The 19,030-nt window shown below is 41.3% G+C and overlaps 1 protein-coding gene and 1 long non-coding RNA gene across 3 annotated transcripts in view; one reads left to right on the top strand and one right to left on the bottom strand.

Moving 5' to 3' along the window:
- Positions 1 to 16,956, top strand: part of LOC146670547 (uncharacterized) — a 27,635-nt gene extending 10,679 nt beyond the window's left edge. The window contains exons 4-9 of one of the 2 annotated variants that reach the window (XR_014911800.1): positions 571 to 710; positions 1,169 to 1,245; positions 2,518 to 2,586; positions 6,041 to 6,173; positions 13,370 to 13,480; positions 16,702 to 16,956. This is a non-coding gene — a long non-coding RNA (uncharacterized LOC146670547). The remainder of the gene's footprint in view (positions 1 to 570; positions 711 to 1,168; positions 1,246 to 2,517; positions 2,587 to 6,040; positions 6,174 to 13,369; positions 13,481 to 16,701) is intronic. The other variant, XR_014911799.1, reaches the window with a different exon arrangement.
- LOC146670546 (inhibin beta B chain) lies at positions 14,258 to 19,030 on the bottom strand. Its single transcript, XM_085407524.1, has 2 exons — positions 18,310 to 19,030; positions 14,258 to 17,467 (listed from the first exon to the last, which is right to left on the bottom strand). The coding sequence occupies exons 1-2, from the start codon at positions 18,650 to 18,652 to the stop codon at positions 16,686 to 16,688; spliced, it is 1,125 nt and encodes a 374-aa protein (XP_085263650.1). The 5' UTR covers positions 18,653 to 19,030; the 3' UTR covers positions 14,258 to 16,685.

The raw sequence follows: 19,030 nt of genomic DNA, 5'->3' as shown, positions 1-19,030 counted from the left end.
GATCTGCTTTTCCATTACATTCATTTCCAGGAGGTTGATCTTCTGTTCTAAACCAAAGTCTTATAGTTCCGGTGTTGAATGCCCAAAGGTAGACCGGCAGCACTTACACAAACCATGAGGAACAGCTGACAAGTTTCATATTTTGGCTTTGGTCAAAGACATTTGGTCTTCACCAGAGCACTGTTGTTGACCTGTATTTAGTTACTCCCAAAGGGGCTGCTGGGTGTTACCAACTGGCTTGCTCATTAGGGCTTATTCCAGGTACACTTACCTGAGATCTGCTGTGCCCACATTCAAATGACTCAGACACACGATAGAGAAAATATTGGCATGAGATTGGGAAGAACTGAGGGAAGCCATTTGGCTTGTAACTATTTGTGATGTAAATAAGTTCCCCTGGCAGTATTCAGACCACATTTGTGGCGGTCCATGGCAGAAATGGGCAAAGATGTTTGAGATGCATCAGGAATGTCATTCCTCAGCTGCAGTATCTCAAACTCTTCTTTCTGTCTGGGTTGAGGGGCAAGTCTGTAATGCATGTTTACGACTTTCTCATTTTGGTTGTTGCAGTGTCTCAAACTAGTCTGGGAAACTGTTGATGGCTGTCTCTGGAACCATTTTCCAAGGTTCTACCTGTACCCCCACATCCCGTGTACATGTTGACAAGAAAGGTGCTTCCAAAAGTCTCAAGCAAGAAATGTTCAAGCAAGGTATGTGAAAGAATATATTTATGTTGAAGGTTGTGTGTCAGTCATGTCATTTGAAGTGTTAGTTACTATGTTACAAAGAGTTTGCATACACTGCAAAATGCGTAAGTGGTCAGCACGGCCAAGATTCATAGCTATTCAGCTGAAGAGACAACAGACACAAACAAGGGCACCCAACATCCATGACCTTTTTTCTTGTTGACAATGACATTCTTGCTTACTAAACTGTAAACAGCCCATATGTCAGGACCACTTTCAGCACTTGTCATGTTTTTCACATTTGTGTTTGAGGTAGTATTTGAGCCTAGGTCTTGACACATTTTTATGCATCATCATTAAATTGTCTCTAAGTGGCTTTCATGTGTGGCTGAGGAAACACATGAGTACATCTGTTACTTTTTATCCACATATCTGTACAGTGTTTGTTTGTATCAATGCATCTCATGTTATTTCAACTTTAGATGATGCCAAAGATGGTCGACAACGTGGTGCTGTCTTGATGTTGGGTGGTTTTGTGGTCAAAAATGTAAGCTGTCAGGTAAGTGTCTTTAGGAAGTATAGACATGTTTCTTGTTGATAGGTACAAAGAATAGCACTGATATCACTGATAGACATTTATAATGTGCCCATTTAAATATGTTTAGACAAGAAATTTTGGCACACACACTGATTTGCTTCAGGCTTAGCGCCTATTATCCTTCTATTGTAGCTGGAGAGAAGGCTTATAGAGACCTTTCTGGCAAGGGAAAAAAGCAGTGTTCTGGTGAACTCCTGCATCTTTTGTCTTAGGCCTAGGTTTTTAGTGCCCCCAAAATCACATCAGCCTCTATGTCACACTGACATCTTGCTGCATTCTGCTCTAAAAAACCATTTGCACCATGCAAACTGGACAGTAAACATCCCAAGTGTTTGCAAGGCATCAGCGCTTCTGATTTACCTCTTTGATTAAGGAAATGTTACTTCTCCGATAGTGCATTTATTTTTTTTACCAACAAGCAAAGGCTTGTATTGCAGACACTGCTGCCTAATCGCTCATAAAACTAAAGTTAACTAGAAAAATCCTACTTTGGCATGCCCAGACACATTACAGTGATATGCTCATTACATTGTCAGAAGTCAGACATCTAGAAGTAACCTTGTGTGTGTTTTCCACCCTATAATTAACAAAAAATAAATGCTAACATTTGAAACGAGGACTGAAATAGCTGTGTCCTTTGGGTAGTTGTGCAATTCCGTGGAATATGGTTCAGGTGCTGGGTGTCTTTCCTTAATAGTGTACTGGATTCCTTTACAGCAGAGACTCGGCAACATTTTTCTAAAGAAGATGCATAAAATGTTTCCCATCCAGTGTTCTTCTGTGGTCCCAGCTGTGTTTGGCATCAGGGTAGAACTTAATCACAACATTACAAGGAGCGTTTTTAAGGAATGCCTTGAATAGCTGTAGATTTAGCTCCCATCTTCATTGCCAGTACTGCTTACTGACGCATACAAACAAACAACAAGTCTAGTGCCCTCTCCTGACCAAACTTTAAATAACACTTATAGCAGATAGTATTCCCTCCAGTCATATCTGTTCTTCTAATTGGGGCCAATTTTAGAACATTGCAAAGCGAGAGGTTGCACTTATTTCTGATTCCAGGTATAATATTTTTATTAATCTGCTCCCTCAAAGATTTGAAAGAGAATACCTCATAAATATTAATTCTTAATAATTAGTTAATTGAATTTGTGTAAAATGTAGCTCTAAATAAAGGCTTTGTTGTGTGTAATAAGTCAGACCTCTTCTCCTGTTATTGTTTTGTTTGTGCAGAGTTCAGTACGTTGGACTTTTTGACTCTTGGCGGAAACGTGACAGAGGGAAGAGCACGATCACAGCAAAGTAGGGGTTGACTTAATTGGATTTCTGTAGTATATCTGAATGAATGACCCTCAGACTCATCACTTAAACAACGCCACCAAGAGTGAAAGTTTGTGTCTGATGTTGACTTTTGCAAACAGTGGAACTATGCCAGCGAAAAAACTTCCAGTTAATTTGTTGGAACTTTTAAATGATCACACATTTTATATGAAATTTTAAAAATGTTTTGGAATAATTTGGTATTTAAGAAATCAATTTAAGATTTGTTAATCTTAAATTAGTAGTTTTCTTCTTTAGGTTACTAGTAGCAACAAAATTAAGATTGTGCCATTTCTGCAACCCATTTTAATACAAAAACAACACATTTTGCATTTTTTTATTTTGAAGTTCTGTGACCCTTTTTTGTGGTCTTTCGGGAGGCCTGTAGTCTATGACGTTATCACACTGTGTGCTCATTATGCCTCATTATCTGACAGATTTTCTACTTTTGTTAGGACATACTTGGACGAAATGCACTCCAAAAATGGTTCTTGGCCTTCCTAAGCATGAAGCAATAATCATGAGTAAAATATATCTGAAATATATCAAATTGAAGGTCTATTTATTTACATAACTAATCATTGAGGAAAATATGCCTGATGTAAACTGAATGTATATCAACCAAGTAAATTTCTTTTATACAGTTCTAATAAATAGGGATGGGTATCGTTTAGGTTTTATCCGATACCGGTGCCAAACCAGTACTTTTGAAACGGTGCCGGTGCTCAAACGGTGCTCAAACCGGTGCCTAAAGAATGGAGAACACAAAATTGGTCCAAAAACCTCTCATGTTCAGCTGTTTTTTTGTAAAAAGATAACAATGTTAGCCTTTTCTGCAGCTATGGGGCATATATGGTATCACTCTTGGCTGGAAGCAGTGCTTAAACAATGGAAAAAACACAAACTTTGTCCAAAAACCTCTCATGTTTAACTGTTTTCCACTTTTTCTTTGGTCATTTTAGCCTTTTTGGCCAGGGTGAAGGGAGTATCTGCCATCAAACAAGAAGACAGCCGCATGTAGCTATGATGATGTTTGCTAGTTCACCTTACATGCATTAATTTAATAACGCGGTTAGCCTACTCAACGTAAATTGCACCCGAACAACATTAAGCTACTCACGCAGAGTAGATGATGCTGCGGCCATCATCATCATTTCTGCTACACTGGCAGGGCTAGGGGCCAGGACTCTCCTCTTCGGGTTCTTGGGGGATGTTGCTAACTCCGGGTCTGATAACAGGCACCACACCCGCAGTAGATGTGCACGGTGTGAGGTCTCGCAGCAAGCTATCAAATACGGCGCATTTTTCGGCTTTTAAAAAAACCTCTATGCGTCGCCAGGTGTTTCATCACATTCGAGGTGTTACCTCCTTTGACAATATCACAGTATCAGCTTAAAGCACTTGTTGCTGCTGAGTTTGCATATTTTGCTGTGAAGTACAGCCAGACTTTTGACCGCTTCGCCTTGGGCGTTTTTAATCTGTAGCTCTGCTCTAAAGTACGTACCTGGACCCGCCTACTATCCTCGGAAACGTAAAATGATTGGCTACAATCTAAAGTGTATCACAGCTCAGGAAAAAAAAGCACCGAAATGTGCCCTGCTTTTCGGTCTGGTTACTACCGTTTATGTCAGAACCGATACCGGTACCCATCCCTACTAATAAATTTAACATTTTACGTTGTACTTATGAAACAAAATTATGTTTAAATTTACATGTAATTAAAATACTTAAGTTAGCATTTTCAGGTATAAATATTTTGAGTCTATCCCATAGTCCCTTCATCCCAGCTCTTGCCCTGTAACAGCTGGGGTAGGCTCCAGCTCACCAGTACCCGTCTGAAAGCAACCCTGATAGGCAGTTAAGATAATGAAATGTAGTGAGTCTGTATTGCTGCATTGTTATGTGTCATATGGAGTGGTGCAAATAAGACAGCTGATGCATGATGTAGGCTAACTTAAATGTTTATATAAAATTTCAGGTGGATCTCTTCTGCACTCTAATCTCTAATGACTTTTAGAAAAGATAATCCAGTGTGTGACCCATTACTTTCTCTAAGTTAGTATGACCCCGCTAAAAAGAAGAAGAAAAACAAAAAACAGTGACGTTCCAAACACACCGAAATACTAAATTGGTCCAAGACTTTTGAACAGCTACAGTCTTTTTATGTGACCTATTAATGTGACAGCATTTCTGCTTCTTTTTATCTATTATAAATGGGATGGCATGATCGATTAAATTATCTTTAATTTTTTAATTTAATTTATTCAGAGAAAACTTTTGTCGAATGACCTCTTTGACTGTGCCCAACAAGTCAAAGTAATGTAACACACTGATGTAACACATAGAGATAAAAGAGGTAACTAGGCCTGATGTAATGGGATCATCCTGTGGATTTAGGAGTTATTTGAGTGCTCTGTACATTGTACTTGTACATTGAAGTACACAGGCAACACAGAAGACACAGGCCCATCTAAAATGACTATCAAGATATAACTTCAGTTGAATGCAAAAAAACAGATTTACAAAACAGATTTGACAAGTAATAAGATGTTTTTGTACTCTGTCCTTTTACAGCTTGTATACCCATTGGACATGTTAATGCTCACTTTTATGTTTAAGTCAAGTTTTGATATTGCTGTTTAATAAGTATCAGCAATTACCAAGACATGTACGTACATGTACAAAAGAATGAAATACCTGAAATAATAAATTGCACTATTAGTCAGCCGGCCAGTGTCATATTGCAAAATTAAATCTGACCTCTTTAAAGATTTGATTTGACAAGTCAGGTCAAATAAATCAGACACTTTCCTTCAAGAATCTTAGAATGGACAGTAAAACAGTGTGTCAAAGCATAGTTAGTATATGGTGCGATCATTACTGTGAGTAGATGTCTGAGTGTTGTTTACTGTTTGCCTGAAAGTCTGCTGGGAGAAAGGACAGTGTGTGGGAGAGTTTCTTACCGTCTTGTCCTGTCATGACACTGCGGGGGGTGGGGGGAACAAGTCTGACGGACACCTTAACCCTCCCTAGAGGATTTTCGGGATTGTGAGTGGAGTAAAGGATTAGGGACTTAGTGGCAAACAGCAAACAGTGGGTCTGTGGGTCAGCGTGTCAGTGTATCAGTGAGTCAGTAGGCTTTTGCTTTTCCCAGAGTAGGTCAAATCTTTGTTTTCCATGAGCAGTGCTAATGCAGCCACTTCCTGGTGTTAGAGAGTACTCACCTGCTCACCTCACATGTTAACATCAAACTGTCCTCATGGTTATCCTCTAAAACCATCACACGTGCAGCCACAGACTAAGGCGTTATCTATGTTCTTCTTCAAACACAGGCAAGAGGCCTCTTTTCTTGTTACAGGAAAGAAGAGCTCTCTGCTTGCAAAGTGCATTTTTTTTACCATCTATCCATCCATTCTCTTCCACCTATCCTTTACAGGGTCGCGTGGGCGCTGGAGCTTATCCCAGCTACCATAGGGCGAGAGGTGGGTACACCCTGGACCGGTCGCCAGTCTGTCGCAGGGCCAACACTTAGAGACAGACAACCATCAGATTCACACCCACATTCACACGTATGGGCAATTTAGAATGACCAATTAACCTAACCCCACTAACTGCATATCTTTGCAAGTGTCATCCTTAGTCCTTTAATTTTAAACTTCAAGACTGTGAAAAAAACTAAACAAAAAGTTTTCTGCAATTCAAACCAGGCTCATAAAATTCAGACAACACCTGCAGAAACCAGTATCTAATTCTTAACATCTCATTAAAGTGTTATGCTAGGGTTGGTCTTCATGTTGATATTTTCTTTGAAATGTAGCATGCAACTAAACATTGTGCAGACCAAGCACACCCTCTCATTGCAACGCCTTGCTTTGATGCCTTTCCCACCAAGACAATACATCTCGCCTCTCTCTAAACACTGCTATTAAATGCTTAAAGAAGACATTACAGAGGTGAGGGCATTAATCCAACTTCTAAATACCTCAGATTCCTGACTAATCATGCATTGATGGGATGGGCCGAAACAAGTCCAATCTATGTAGGCCCCGCACTTAAGCCACGGGACTTCAGCTCTTTTGCAGTGCATCACATGACACCCCCTAGAGCAGGGGTGGGCAATCTCAGTCCACGAGGGCCGGTGTCCTGCAGGTTTTAGATCTCACCCTGGGTCAACACACCTGAATCACATGATTAGTTCGTTACCAGGCCTCTGGAGAACTTCAGGACATGTTGAGGAGCTAATTTAGCCATTTAAATCAGCTGTGTTGGTTTGAGGACACATCTAAAACCTGCAGGGACACCGGCCCTCGTGGACTGAGATTGCCCACCCCTGCCCTAGAGGTCCGGGGGGTGTTATATGGTGTTATATATCTGCATGAACGGGACTTCCAGTCTTAGCCAGATGGTTGTACTACTGTGGAAATCTATGGTGTCAATTTACTGCTGCCCATCCATATTACAGTTTTTCTTGATTGCTTTCACCTGCCTAAGGAAACTGGGATCCACTCAGTTTTTATCATCACTATCTCATCAGAGCAGAAGACACCTTTTGGAAAAGTGTTAACCTTTTCTCAATGGATTGACACAGATGTCATTCAAGCAGTCCAACCCCCACTGTTTTAGCTATGGTAACCAAACAGAAAGCACACATTTATTTATTTCAGTCCAACTCATTGCAAGAAGCCAAATTTGACACATGTGGAAAGATAACACATGTGGAAAGATAACACGGAGGCTATGTAATGGGCTACATTGACAAGCAATGGTGCACTGATTTGCACTGAGTGCTGTGTTTTGTATTTTGCTGTCCATTGTGTAATGACTGACTGGAAGAGCTCATACACGTGTTTGCAAGCTATTTTATTTGGAGGCAACATTTCCTTTTGTTTCATATTTCAAATGTTTTGGCACGGTTAGAGCCTTATGCAAACAAAACATGCCACTTTGACAATGAAAGCCTCTGTTTAGGTCTGTGTGTTAACTGTTTGGAAAATGTGGAGTTTGCTGTCATGCAGCAGTCAAGTCAATCAAGAAAAACTGTACATCATACGTCTTACTTCTAAAAAATGTTTTAGTGGCTAATGCCGATTGGTTTTTATTGCAAAATTTAGCAGGTGACACAATAGTTGCTTACTTCATTGAGAGCTGTACGATTTTTCTTCTTCAGTTCATTAGCCATCAGATATTTAAATGTGCACCTCGAAGGTGGTGGCACCTGACTAGTGTGCATCGTATCAGGTAGTCTGCACTGCAGCTCACGTTGACTATAAGCAATTAGCTTCTGTTGCGCTACTTACTTTTGCTTTGTTGACGATCAGGATTTTAAGTACCATGTAGTACTAACATTAATTTCACACAATATTTATCAGTTTATTTTAGTTCACTGTCCATCGCTGACTCGAGGCAGTAATAGTTAATAGAATCTCATTTAAATTTGCATCTATTCACAAATTTAACTGTTTACTGTAATGTGATACAAAACCTGTTCGGGACAAATGCACCCCACACCCTACGCTATACTTCTTATCTGTGTTCCTTTATGTTCTCATTCACCTGCAAAAATCTTATCTCTCACACACATTGTAGTTCAAACTCCTGAACTGTCAAAATGTGCATACTTTATACACTAAGGATTGAAAGAAAACTATAACAGAGTCTGTGCAGAAAAATAAGCCGGTCTAATAAAGGTCTTACGCAGGAGATAGATGAGACTGCATCAAAAGCATTGCGACACCAACATGGTATACCTAGCATTAAATATAGATGGAACAGCATCACATGAAGGTAACATGGACTTGGGCTTTGTGATACAAAACACAATAATTAGTCTGTTTGGTTTTCCCCTCGTTTTTTGCTAATGTTTCTTTCACAGAGACCAACAACTCAGTTTAGCCAGGAATTCTTCGATCTTCTGTTAATACAGATGAAAGCGACCTTTTAGTCCAGTAACAGAAATTTAAATAAACAACCGCTATCATCTAACACGATTTTAGTGCCAGGTTAAACGCAGACACTGATTATAGTCCATTTTGGATGGTGTAACATCAGCATCACTGTTGATTGTACAGGGGGAGTTGGCAGATTTTGGCAGGAAAGCATATCATGGTACAAGTCATGGAGTCTGATAATTGATCTTTTGGACATTTGCTCTGTGGTGGTTACAAAACATGAAAAATGTTTATTATTTATAATCTTTTAATGTTCTTGATATAAAAACTGTGCTTATAAATTGTTACAGCGCAGCTGTACTGGGCTGTGACTGTGATTTTATTCCACTGGATTGATAATGTAAAAATCAGGATGCAGATTCTTTCCATTATTGCTCTTTTTGAAATTTAAATATAGATCATTTAATATTTTTAAATATTATTTCTACTGAGATGTGTAAGATTTAGATTCAGATCTATCCCAGTTGCTAATGTATGATGTGAAAATGACAGCATGCCAGGAGAAAAAGACAACTGTTTACACAGCAAACACAGACAGTCCATAAAGCCACTTTTACTGTTTGAATGAGTAAACACACCCTTTGCCTCTTAGACAGTACAAATGTGGTTACACTGCAGGTGACTTGTTTCTCAACTGGGAATTTTATAACCTTGTTTTTACATACAAAACAACCCTGTTAATTAATAATGATGAATTTCTTGATCAAAACATATTTTTCTACTTGAATCTGAAAAGCAACGCTTACCAATGCGTTACATTTGTCCAATGAGAAAAAAAGAAGGTTACTATTTACAGTGATGTGCAAAAGTCTTGAGCCACACCTCTTTTCTTCATATTTTACTAGGAAAATGGGAAATATGTTCAGAGATTATTGAAACACATGCAAACATACATGGAAATACAGTATCTAAGGAAAGAACAGAAAGAACAGAGTGTGTAATCTTCTAACACGCCTGAAAGTCAATATTTGTGATGATCACCTTTGTTCTTCAATACAGCCTGAACTCTTTTAGGCAGCTTTCTTGTAATTTCTTTAAGTAGTCTTCGGGAAGGTTTCTCCAGGTTTCTTGAAGGAAGCTCTTCTTCACTTCTTCTGCCTTTTGTTCTGTTTCCACACTGCTTCAGTAATTTTGAGGTCCTGGCTCTGGAGAAGCCAATTCAGTTCAATTCAATTCAATTTTATTTATATAGTGCCAAATCATAACAACAGTCGCCTCAAGACGCTTTATATTGTACAGTAGAAAGATACACCGACTGATAGTGTCTCACTATGTGTTTTTGTATTTAGGTATGCTTTTACTATGTTAGCAGCATGTTTGTGGGCACTGTCATGCTGAACAACAAAGCCACTGCCAATCCGACACTTTCCAGATGGAATTGCATTGCAGATCAAAATCTGACTATAGTTGTCTGTGTTAAATAATTCTGTTCAATTTTATTTATATAGTGCCAAATCACGGCAACAGTTTCCTCAAGGTGCTTTGTAGTGTAAGGTAAAGGCCCTACAATAATACAGAGAAAAGAGAGAAAAGCCCAACAATCATATGCCCTCACCCAACCACCCACCCTCTATGAGCAGGCACTTTGGCGATAGTGAGAGGGACAAACTCCTTTTTAACAGGAGGAAAGCAATAGCAGAACCAGGCTCGGTGAGAACCACCAGGTGACTAGTTGGGGGTAAGGGGAGGAAGACAGGACTAAAGACATGTTGTGATAGAGAGAGATTAATAATAGTTAATGATTAAATGCAGAGTGCGGGAAAAAGGTGAGTGAAGATGAAACACTCAGTGCATCGTGGGGAGCCCCCAGCAGCCTAGGCCTATTGCAGCAGAACCAAGGGAGGAATGTTCACAAGATCCCCAACACCACTGACTGAAATGCAGCCCCAAACCACGGCAGCACCTCCACCACATCTTATAGATGGGTATAGACACTTGCTGTTGTACCTCTCTCCTGACCTGAACCAAAAAGTTAAAATTAATCATGGACTGAACCTTATAAAGCGCTTGTCTACTCTCCCGGAGCAGTCACAGGCTTTATACATCATGCCACATTCACCCATTCACACAAGTGCTTTCTTCTAAGCTTTTCAGTGCTTTCTAGCTAACATTCACACACATTCAGTCTCTGATGGCTGCATTGGAGATCTTGCCCAAGGATACTTGGCATGGAGACTGGGGGAGCCAGGAATCAAACGACTAACCTTCCAGTTAGTAGATGGACCTGCTCTACCTCATGAGCTACAACAACCCATAAGACCTTTTGCCACTGATTTTAAGCCAAGTTCTTGTGTAATCTGATATACCTCAGCATTTTCTCCAGACCATTTCTTTTTTCTTTTTTTTCTTTTTTTTTTTGTGTCCCGTTTGGATCTTTAGCCATCAGAATTGTTGTCTTAAGGCCAAGAAAGATGCCAAGCGGATTTATTTTACCAAGTGGATCATCATGGCCTTGCCATATTGGTCCATTTGATTGACCTTTAATATAATTATGAATTTATTTTATTTTCGGTTGCTACAAACGGGACAGACATGACTGGGGGATAGGACAGGGAGAAAGAATGAAAGAAAGAGAGGGAGAGAAAGAAAACCAAAGGGGAGAAGAGACGGTGAGAAGGGGGGGAAGAAAGAAAAAACAAACAAACAAAACACCTGGATCACCTGTATGGAGAAAAAAAACAGAAGAGAAAGCAAACAACACAGAGCAACATAATAAAAAAACAGCACCATCACAATAAACTAGCTAGCAGTAGATAACAGTAGATACTAAATAATAAACGATATTGTGCAGCACGCAAGATAGACAGCGCACAATGTGCTTTGAGGCAGCAGCCAAGAAAGGTGTAGTCCGCGTCTGTGCACACCTGTGTGGATCAGCATGCTTGTATTCCAAAGGCTTCTCCATGTAACGATCTGCTAGGGAGTGTGGGGAGCCATAGCCCCGTCCACCAGGGTATGAAGCAGGTATGGAGAAGATCCAGGCCCCAGATATCCAGAGGCCCCAGAGTACAAGGACCCGAGGAGGACCATCAAAGGGGGGGGGGTACCGTGCCACCCTCCTGGGAAGAGCTGAGTGGAGCCCCAAAGGAGAGGTCACCCCGCAGCTACGGAGCAGAGGCCAGAGGGGGTTGCAGTGGCGTGCCCGCGGGCTCTGCCGGCAGCCAGCTGTGGCAGAGAGGACCGAGCTTCAGGCCCAGAGGCCAGAGGCCTGGGGGCATCCCACCCCCCGGAAGGAGCCCAGCCAGGCCACAGGTGCCAGGCCCCGCCAATCGGCCACCAGAAGTGAGCTGGTACATACATGAGCGCCCAGCCCCAGACGACAAGGAACACCAACACACCAACGTCTGAGGGCATCAGCCACCGGCAGGGAGTGTGGTGAGGGGAGATAGGCCTCCGTACTTTAGAGTGCCTGAGATGTACCCAGAGAGGTTGAGTCTAAGACCCAACCTGACTTAAAGACACAGACGAACAGGCGCACGCGGACACAGACGTGCATTCCTACCCCATATACACAACCAAATACTCGGCACTCACCCAACGTGTAGACAGACACAAATAGACACTGCACAGACAGTCGCACTCCCCAAACATACTCTATATCCCAGGTCCAGGTACCCCCGCCCTCAGAGGGGCAAGCTGCACCTAGACCCAGGAGATGTAACCCTTCTCTCTGGGGTGGAGGCAGCCGGACCACCTCCTTATCTGCAGTAGCAGGGAGGCCCCGCATCCCAGACCCCAGTCTGACGGCCAGCACCTCCTCCCAGCCCCCCAGCCCTGACGGCTAACAGAACTGGGGTGAGTGAAGACCTCAAACCTCCCTACGCCCGCTCATATGTAGTGTTGCTGTGTGCTGTTCTAAAGTGCATTTAAAACTCAGGAGAGCATGGTACTAGCTTCCTCTCAGAGAGCAGCACGGCTCTTCCCGAAAACCCTTAGTGTCTAAATGCATTTAAAATTGAGGGTAGGGCACCAGCGCCAGAGGTGGGTTGGAGTACACCGACCATCCTCTGGATGCTGTAAAACGTGCCCACCCCCAAGGCCCTATATGTATGTGTTATGTGAGAGTGTGAGTAATGTGGATGTCTAGGTTGCAGAATAAAATTGAGGCACAGGCGGCCAGAAGGGGACAGAGGGGGAGTGCCTCCCCTGCATCCTGGTGACATACCTGCACCCCAAGCCCTGCGTGTGTGGGTGGGTGTGGTAGAGCGGGAATAGGGAGGCAGCTGAGGATGGGGAGGGAAGAAAGGGAGGGGCAAGCGGCCCCTCCCTGGGGCCAGCTCCCCCGCTGACCCCAGTAGGCACCCCCACACTCTGGAACCCACCAGGGCAAGGGGGCCCAGGCCCATCCGGACCGGGGCCCGCAGCAGCAGCACCACCCAGCCCCACAGAGTCCGGGGCAGCCCACCCGACTCCACCCCAGAGAAAACTGCACCCACCCCATCATCCAATCATCTCCCAAACTACACAAGACAATAGACACCCAGGTTGAGACCATTTCTGATGAGGCTTTGGTGATTATTAGATTAAAGGGCCAGATGCATCTCTCAGGTTCTGTTTCAGGTTTTTGCTGGATTCTTTCCCGTCTTTGTTAACATGATATTCAGAAACTGATCATCTGCTGTGGATGCCTTTTTTTTTTAAGTTTGCCACTTATTGTTTTGTCTTTGATTTGTTCAGTTTCATCAGATTTATTTTAAGAACACACTACATACCATGCTGAGATATGCCAAGGTTTGATCTAACAGGTCTTTGGGAATCAGCTTGTTGGTGCAAAAATACTCTTTTTAAGTCTGTTTTATCTTTGTTATTTTTTATAGATTCAACTAAAGCAATGGGAGGAAAGATGGGCTCAAGGTGTCACGGCTGCCGAGGCGAGCCGTGTGGAGTTAGAAGAAGGACCCAAGATGCAGGCAGTGGATGAGATGCCGGTGAGTTTATTTACACAGTGGTGAGAAGGCAAAACAGGCAAGAGGGAAGACAAAACTAAAGACCTGAACTGGGAAAGCTAAATGACAAACCTGAGATGAAACAAAAAAGGGAAGAGAGGCAGAGAGACGAGCAGGACACCGAGGAACACAGACTGACACCGAGGAACACAGACTGACACCGAGGAACACAGACAAACCGGCAACAGGCAGGCGAACACACAGGGCTTAAATACACACACCAGTAATCAGGGGATGAGAGACAGGAGGGCAACACAGCTGGGAGGAATCTGGGCTGACGGGACAGGGGAAACGTAAACTGATCACACTCACATACGACACGGACCTTCACAATAAAACAGGAAACTCAGATACATGGAACCAGACAAGACATTGAACTAAACAGACAGATTCACAAACAGATGGGGAGACACCATAGACAGACAGATACAGACGCAGACTCAGAGGCAGATCGAAAATAACACAGAACTTAAACAATCATCATCTAGAAAATGATAACAAACTAAAAGCGCTGGGTCACCGACCCAGGACCATGACACAAGGCTGTTGCACAGTACTGTACTTACATTTTGCTGCTACAGTTGGCTTAATTTACCTAATAACCAGTACTGCTTTTGCTGTACACTGCAGTGTGTTGTGGCTTATATTATTGACACATACAATAAAATGCCATTTATACAATAAAATACAATGAAGCAATTTAGTCTGTTTAAAATATAGATTTATTTATTAATTAAAAATAGAATCATGACATTTTATCACACACTGACTTTTCTGAATTGCATTTGCTCTTACAAATTTTTCATTTACATAAAACAAAATAATATGATACAAAAATAACAACGATTACAAATTTCAATTGAAACAGAATTCAAATTCTTGCATTCTGTGAATGCTCCAAAAGTACACACACACACACACACACACACACACACACACACACACACACACACACACACACACTTTTAAAAACAACTAGAACTTTGAAAATTGACATTTTCTTTCTGTAGGCCCGCTTTTAGGTATTTCAGGTAATGCCAACCTGATGCATTAAGTGCAGTAATAGAACTGTCAGCACACTCTAAAATACAGTAGGGTGATAAAGTGCTTAATAAGATATGTTGCAATGGCACTTCAATGTCACATTGAGTCTTGGACAAGAAGTGCCTACAATATCAATCATAATATTAAAATACAACAGTTTTATAATTATTTCACACAGGTGTAAAGTAAATTGCTTTAATACAAGAGCAGCACATAGAGGCAAGAGAGAGAGAGGTGAAAATAGTTTATCAAATATCAGCACAAAATTAAAATAAAAGGGTTTTTATGGTCTTTGGTAAAAAAAATTCCCCCATGCACTGTTTCAGTTGTTTCCTTTGCATTATGGCTGTAAAATCCAAGTCCGTAAGACATATAGTATATCAATACAGCCAAGATGAACACAGTGTTAATACAGGTAGAAGTAAAGAAACCCTGGGTATCATCTCTAAAAATAAAAATGTGATGTATTGATAGACATTAATTTATTAACACTCTTCCAGGTTCAAAGTTGGGGAAACTAAAAAAAAAATCTATTGCTGAGCTCCTTTGCTTTCTCATTGTTGTACTGCTGTTTTCATTTTTCCCTTCCTTGAGTAGATCTAAGTTTGCACCGTTTCCCACCAAATTTAAACTGTGAAGTGATTTTAGTATGGAAATCGGTAAACATTTGCTTTACTTGGTAATGTTCCGATAGACATTCTGCTATACAGTTAAAACTATACAGCTATGCAAAGATTGTGAAATTATGAAGCGTAAATTATGCTACTGGGACACGTGTACGATGTTTCCAGCATATGAAAGAAACAAGACTGGCTCCACCTGGAAAGCATGAAATTTTGCAATCTTTAGACTTTGAGAGCTAAAAATGCCAGCGTGCAGCAGCACATGCTCACTGACCTACCTACCCTCCAAACCTTCACCTGACACTGAAGCAATAGCTAAATGTTTGCTCACATGGCTGAGAATAACCTTGCATTCATATGCTGTTTGAGCCACAGTTGCCCAAATGATAAGCCAGGTTGTGTAAATAATACAGTGGAGATGCTGATTAAACATATTCCAGCTACATGCAGCATGGGGTACCCTTTGACAGAAATCAGTCCAGATTTCTTGCATTGTAACAACAACTTGTTCCCCTCGCAGCCTCACAATGTGATCAAAGTATTTGTGGAATGTAAATGTATTTGCTTTAATGTCATCAGAAGTTAAAGAAAAAGGCACGCTTTAAAAGTTTTTCATTGCTTTGAAAGCATTTCTGTAAAACAGCAGCATTTAGGTGGATGAAGATTTACAATGAAAGAAATAGTTACGTAAAAATGAAAGTATAGAATATATATATGATTTTTTTACATTTGGACACTGATTATAACACAAAACAGACTATAAAACATACAATGAATTAGGAAAAAAATGTAGTGCATCTTTGAACTTCATCCCGGCAGCATGTGAAAAGTAAAAGTTGTAAGGTACAAACGACAAAAGTGAAAATTAATTAATGCAAGACTTTATGGGTTTATATAAGTTTGAAAATGGAACCTGATATCATTACTGTACATTTGTATTCACTGTACTTTTTTGCATTGAAATCTAAACTTTATTATTGAGTCTTTCATATTTTAGTGCTGCTCTTTGATTTTTGTCTCTGACGTATAAAAGAATAAATGTATCTGCATCCAGACTTAGCGTATTTGCTCACCTCTAGGCACTGAAATGCATTTGAGATTCTTTAAATACTGACTACAAGAGTTTAGAAATAAATTAAAAGTTACTACAAGCAGTAAACTGTATCAATACCTATTTCTTTAGAACATAATACTTATATACTCATAATATTCTTTTTTGTGCCCATAATTTTCTTAATGTAAACCTAGAGTGTTAATTCATACGTTTATGCAAAAATACACACAACACACCTATTGAGTAACTGCTATAAAACAAACGTGTTTGTATTTGTAAAGATAGTCTAGTAACATCCTCTGTCGATAATTTAAAAGTCTTTTGGGTGGGCATTTCTCATTTTAAAGTACTCTGTGTAAAAGTTGTTTGTCCAAAGTTGGTCAAATTTGTGTTTCTTTAAGTCAACTTGTCTACAATACACTCAAGAAAATAATTAATTATACCACTAATAGTAATACTCAATTTTTTATGTGCATCCACAGGTCTCCACTATCATGTCAGGGACATCTGTTTTGACAATGCTGTGCTGAGAGTTGAAGTAAACCATTGAGAGTGGTCGACGCTCTGTGGGAACGCAACATGAGGCTGTAGCTGTGTTAATACCATTGACTTTGAGTTGGCTGAAGACAGTGGCATGGAATGAGGATGCTATACCTGGGGAACCGGACAGATGTTGGGGGCAATGTCCCATGCAGTAGTTCATATGGTAGCCTTCAGGCGCAATGATCCACTCATCCCACTGGATGTCTTTAAACTTGATGTAGAAGTCTCTCTTGCAGCAGACTGTTACATCGTCACCGCAACGCACTGAGCGCTTCCTGAGCAAATGCTTGGAGTGGTCATCACGGAGACGCACCTGAGCCACCAGGAAGGGCTGGTAGGGGGTTTCAGCAGAGCCATCTAGGGAGCAAAGGTTCTGTCCGTCTTCTTCGCAGGTGACCTCCAGCTGCAGCCGATGTTGGCCCCCGTCCAAGAAGGTTTGCAGGGTGTGGGTGACAGAGAAAGTGTGCCAGTTACTCTCCTTGACGTGCAACATCTTTTCCATCACCAAGGTCCGATTAGAGCCTGAGATGTCACCATCTACGGAGAGGAAAACCTGGGCAAGGAGACGAGAGTTCCGTTGTGGGTCCTCAGAGGCACGGGCATAGATCCACAAAGAGGACTGGAGGACCTGGATACTTTGGCCACGTTCCTGCAGAAACTGAAAGGTAAGGCTAACGCTTGCCTTGTCACTGCTGTTTGCATCATCTATGAAACAATGACAATTAAGAAAAACACACAATGTTAATATTTGGAAAAACTTCATAGCTCATCACCTTTCTTACCCTTATAAAATTAATGGAAGTAACAATCCTCTTTCACTGTTTTAAGCATTTTACCTTATGGTTAACTTTTCCTACAATACAGCACAAGGGATATTGTATTTAAATGTTTAGGCAGATTACATGTATATTTGATTTTAAATATAAAGACCCAAATGCAAGTCCTGGAGCAAGCAGCCATCTTCAGACTTCTTCAAATTTAAATGCACCGTTGCATTTTATGTTGTGAATATGTATAACAGATTTTGGAGACCCCAGCAACAGAAACCTGAGAGAGGGCTTTTAGTCATTTGCACTCCTCTTTGCAGAAGCTGTCTATGCACTTCATACAGATTTTGATTTACATATTCATTCTTGTCCTCTTTGTCTGCCACCCAACTCCAAATCAGAATCCTATCACCACAACCTGCACGAAATTACGTAAATTCACTTTTTATTACTTTCCCGTGTAAATCTTGTTAAAAGTGCAACAATGTAACACTGAAAGATAGATTCCTTTTAAAGCTTGCTTACCACCAGTTCATGTATTTCCACTTTAAAAGGCAATAAAATATGTAGTTTGCCCAAGGGGAGCAAACCTTTTTGCACATAAGTAACGATAGATACTTGGATCCTTAATATTACAATATAATAGTTCAGGGAACCCTAGCCTTATGTTAATATCTTACGCAGGAAAAGAGACCTTATTAATCACAACGCGCTCTCCTGTAGCGTTATTATGCCATGCGAAAACAGCTTTATAGCATAGAAAGTGGATACAAGACTTACTTATATCTGCAAAGCTCACTATTTCATAGGCTTGATCTCTGGTTGGTATATTGTTTTCTAGTTCAAGGGTACCATCCTGTCTGACGCGCCCCGAGTGAAGTTTGCGCAGCGCCGTGAGGAGCGCGACCCGGGGCACGGTGTGAGTGATGTTTGGTTTCTCTTTCAGGTGCAGTTTGTCCAAAAGTTGCTGCTTGGCGAATTCTATCATCATCCTTTCCTCTGCGTCCTTATCCATCGCTGACAACCTGCAAGACGCGCAGCCCGGGGAGCCACTGACCCAGAGACCCTTAAACAGCAACGGTGCCAACAGGAGGAACGCTGAGAGTGACAAAGACATGGCCATCTTCGATCTTGAAGTAAATAACTGCGTATTTGTACTCGGACTGAGGTAACTAATAAACGTCCAGACTTCTAAACTGGAAAACCAATAAAAAAAATCTTCAAATCCTTCCCCTTCTGAGTTGTTCTTTGCGAAAGAAAGTCTCCCGAACGTCAGAGGTCCTTGTTGGTAGCTCGTGAAGAGAGGAGCTGAGTGATGTTTCACCCTCCTGATGGTAAAGATATCTGGGGTAATCCACCAAAACTGGTGACACGTTGGAAGGATGCACCAATGAGCGCATCGGGAAGCTTGGAAATTACTGGCAAAACACCTCTGTCCTCTCTCACAACACACGCACGGGCACACGCAACACACACGCACGCAACACGCGTTCACATGTAG

Source organism: Rhamphochromis longiceps, linkage group LG5 (assembly GCF_057381845.1).
Source record: "Rhamphochromis longiceps isolate RC_006_pf linkage group LG5, R_longiceps_female_GT1.1, whole genome shotgun sequence".
In the NCBI taxonomy this organism is placed as follows: domain Eukaryota; kingdom Metazoa; phylum Chordata; class Actinopteri; order Cichliformes; family Cichlidae; genus Rhamphochromis; species Rhamphochromis longiceps.
The sequence above is the reverse complement of the archived record's forward strand: the minus strand, read 5'-3'. Positions and strand labels throughout refer to the sequence as shown.

Bases quoted from the DNA above. Each gene is read 5' to 3' on its own strand.
- LOC146670546 (XM_085407524.1), bottom strand. From the start codon at position 18,652: ATGGCCATGTCTTTGTCACTCTCAGCGTTCCTCCTGTTGGCACCGTTG. The intron at 17,468-18,309 runs GTAAGTCTTGTA...ATTGTTTCATAG, and splicing joins AGTGAGCTTTGCAGATATAA to ATGATGCAAACAGCAGTGAC.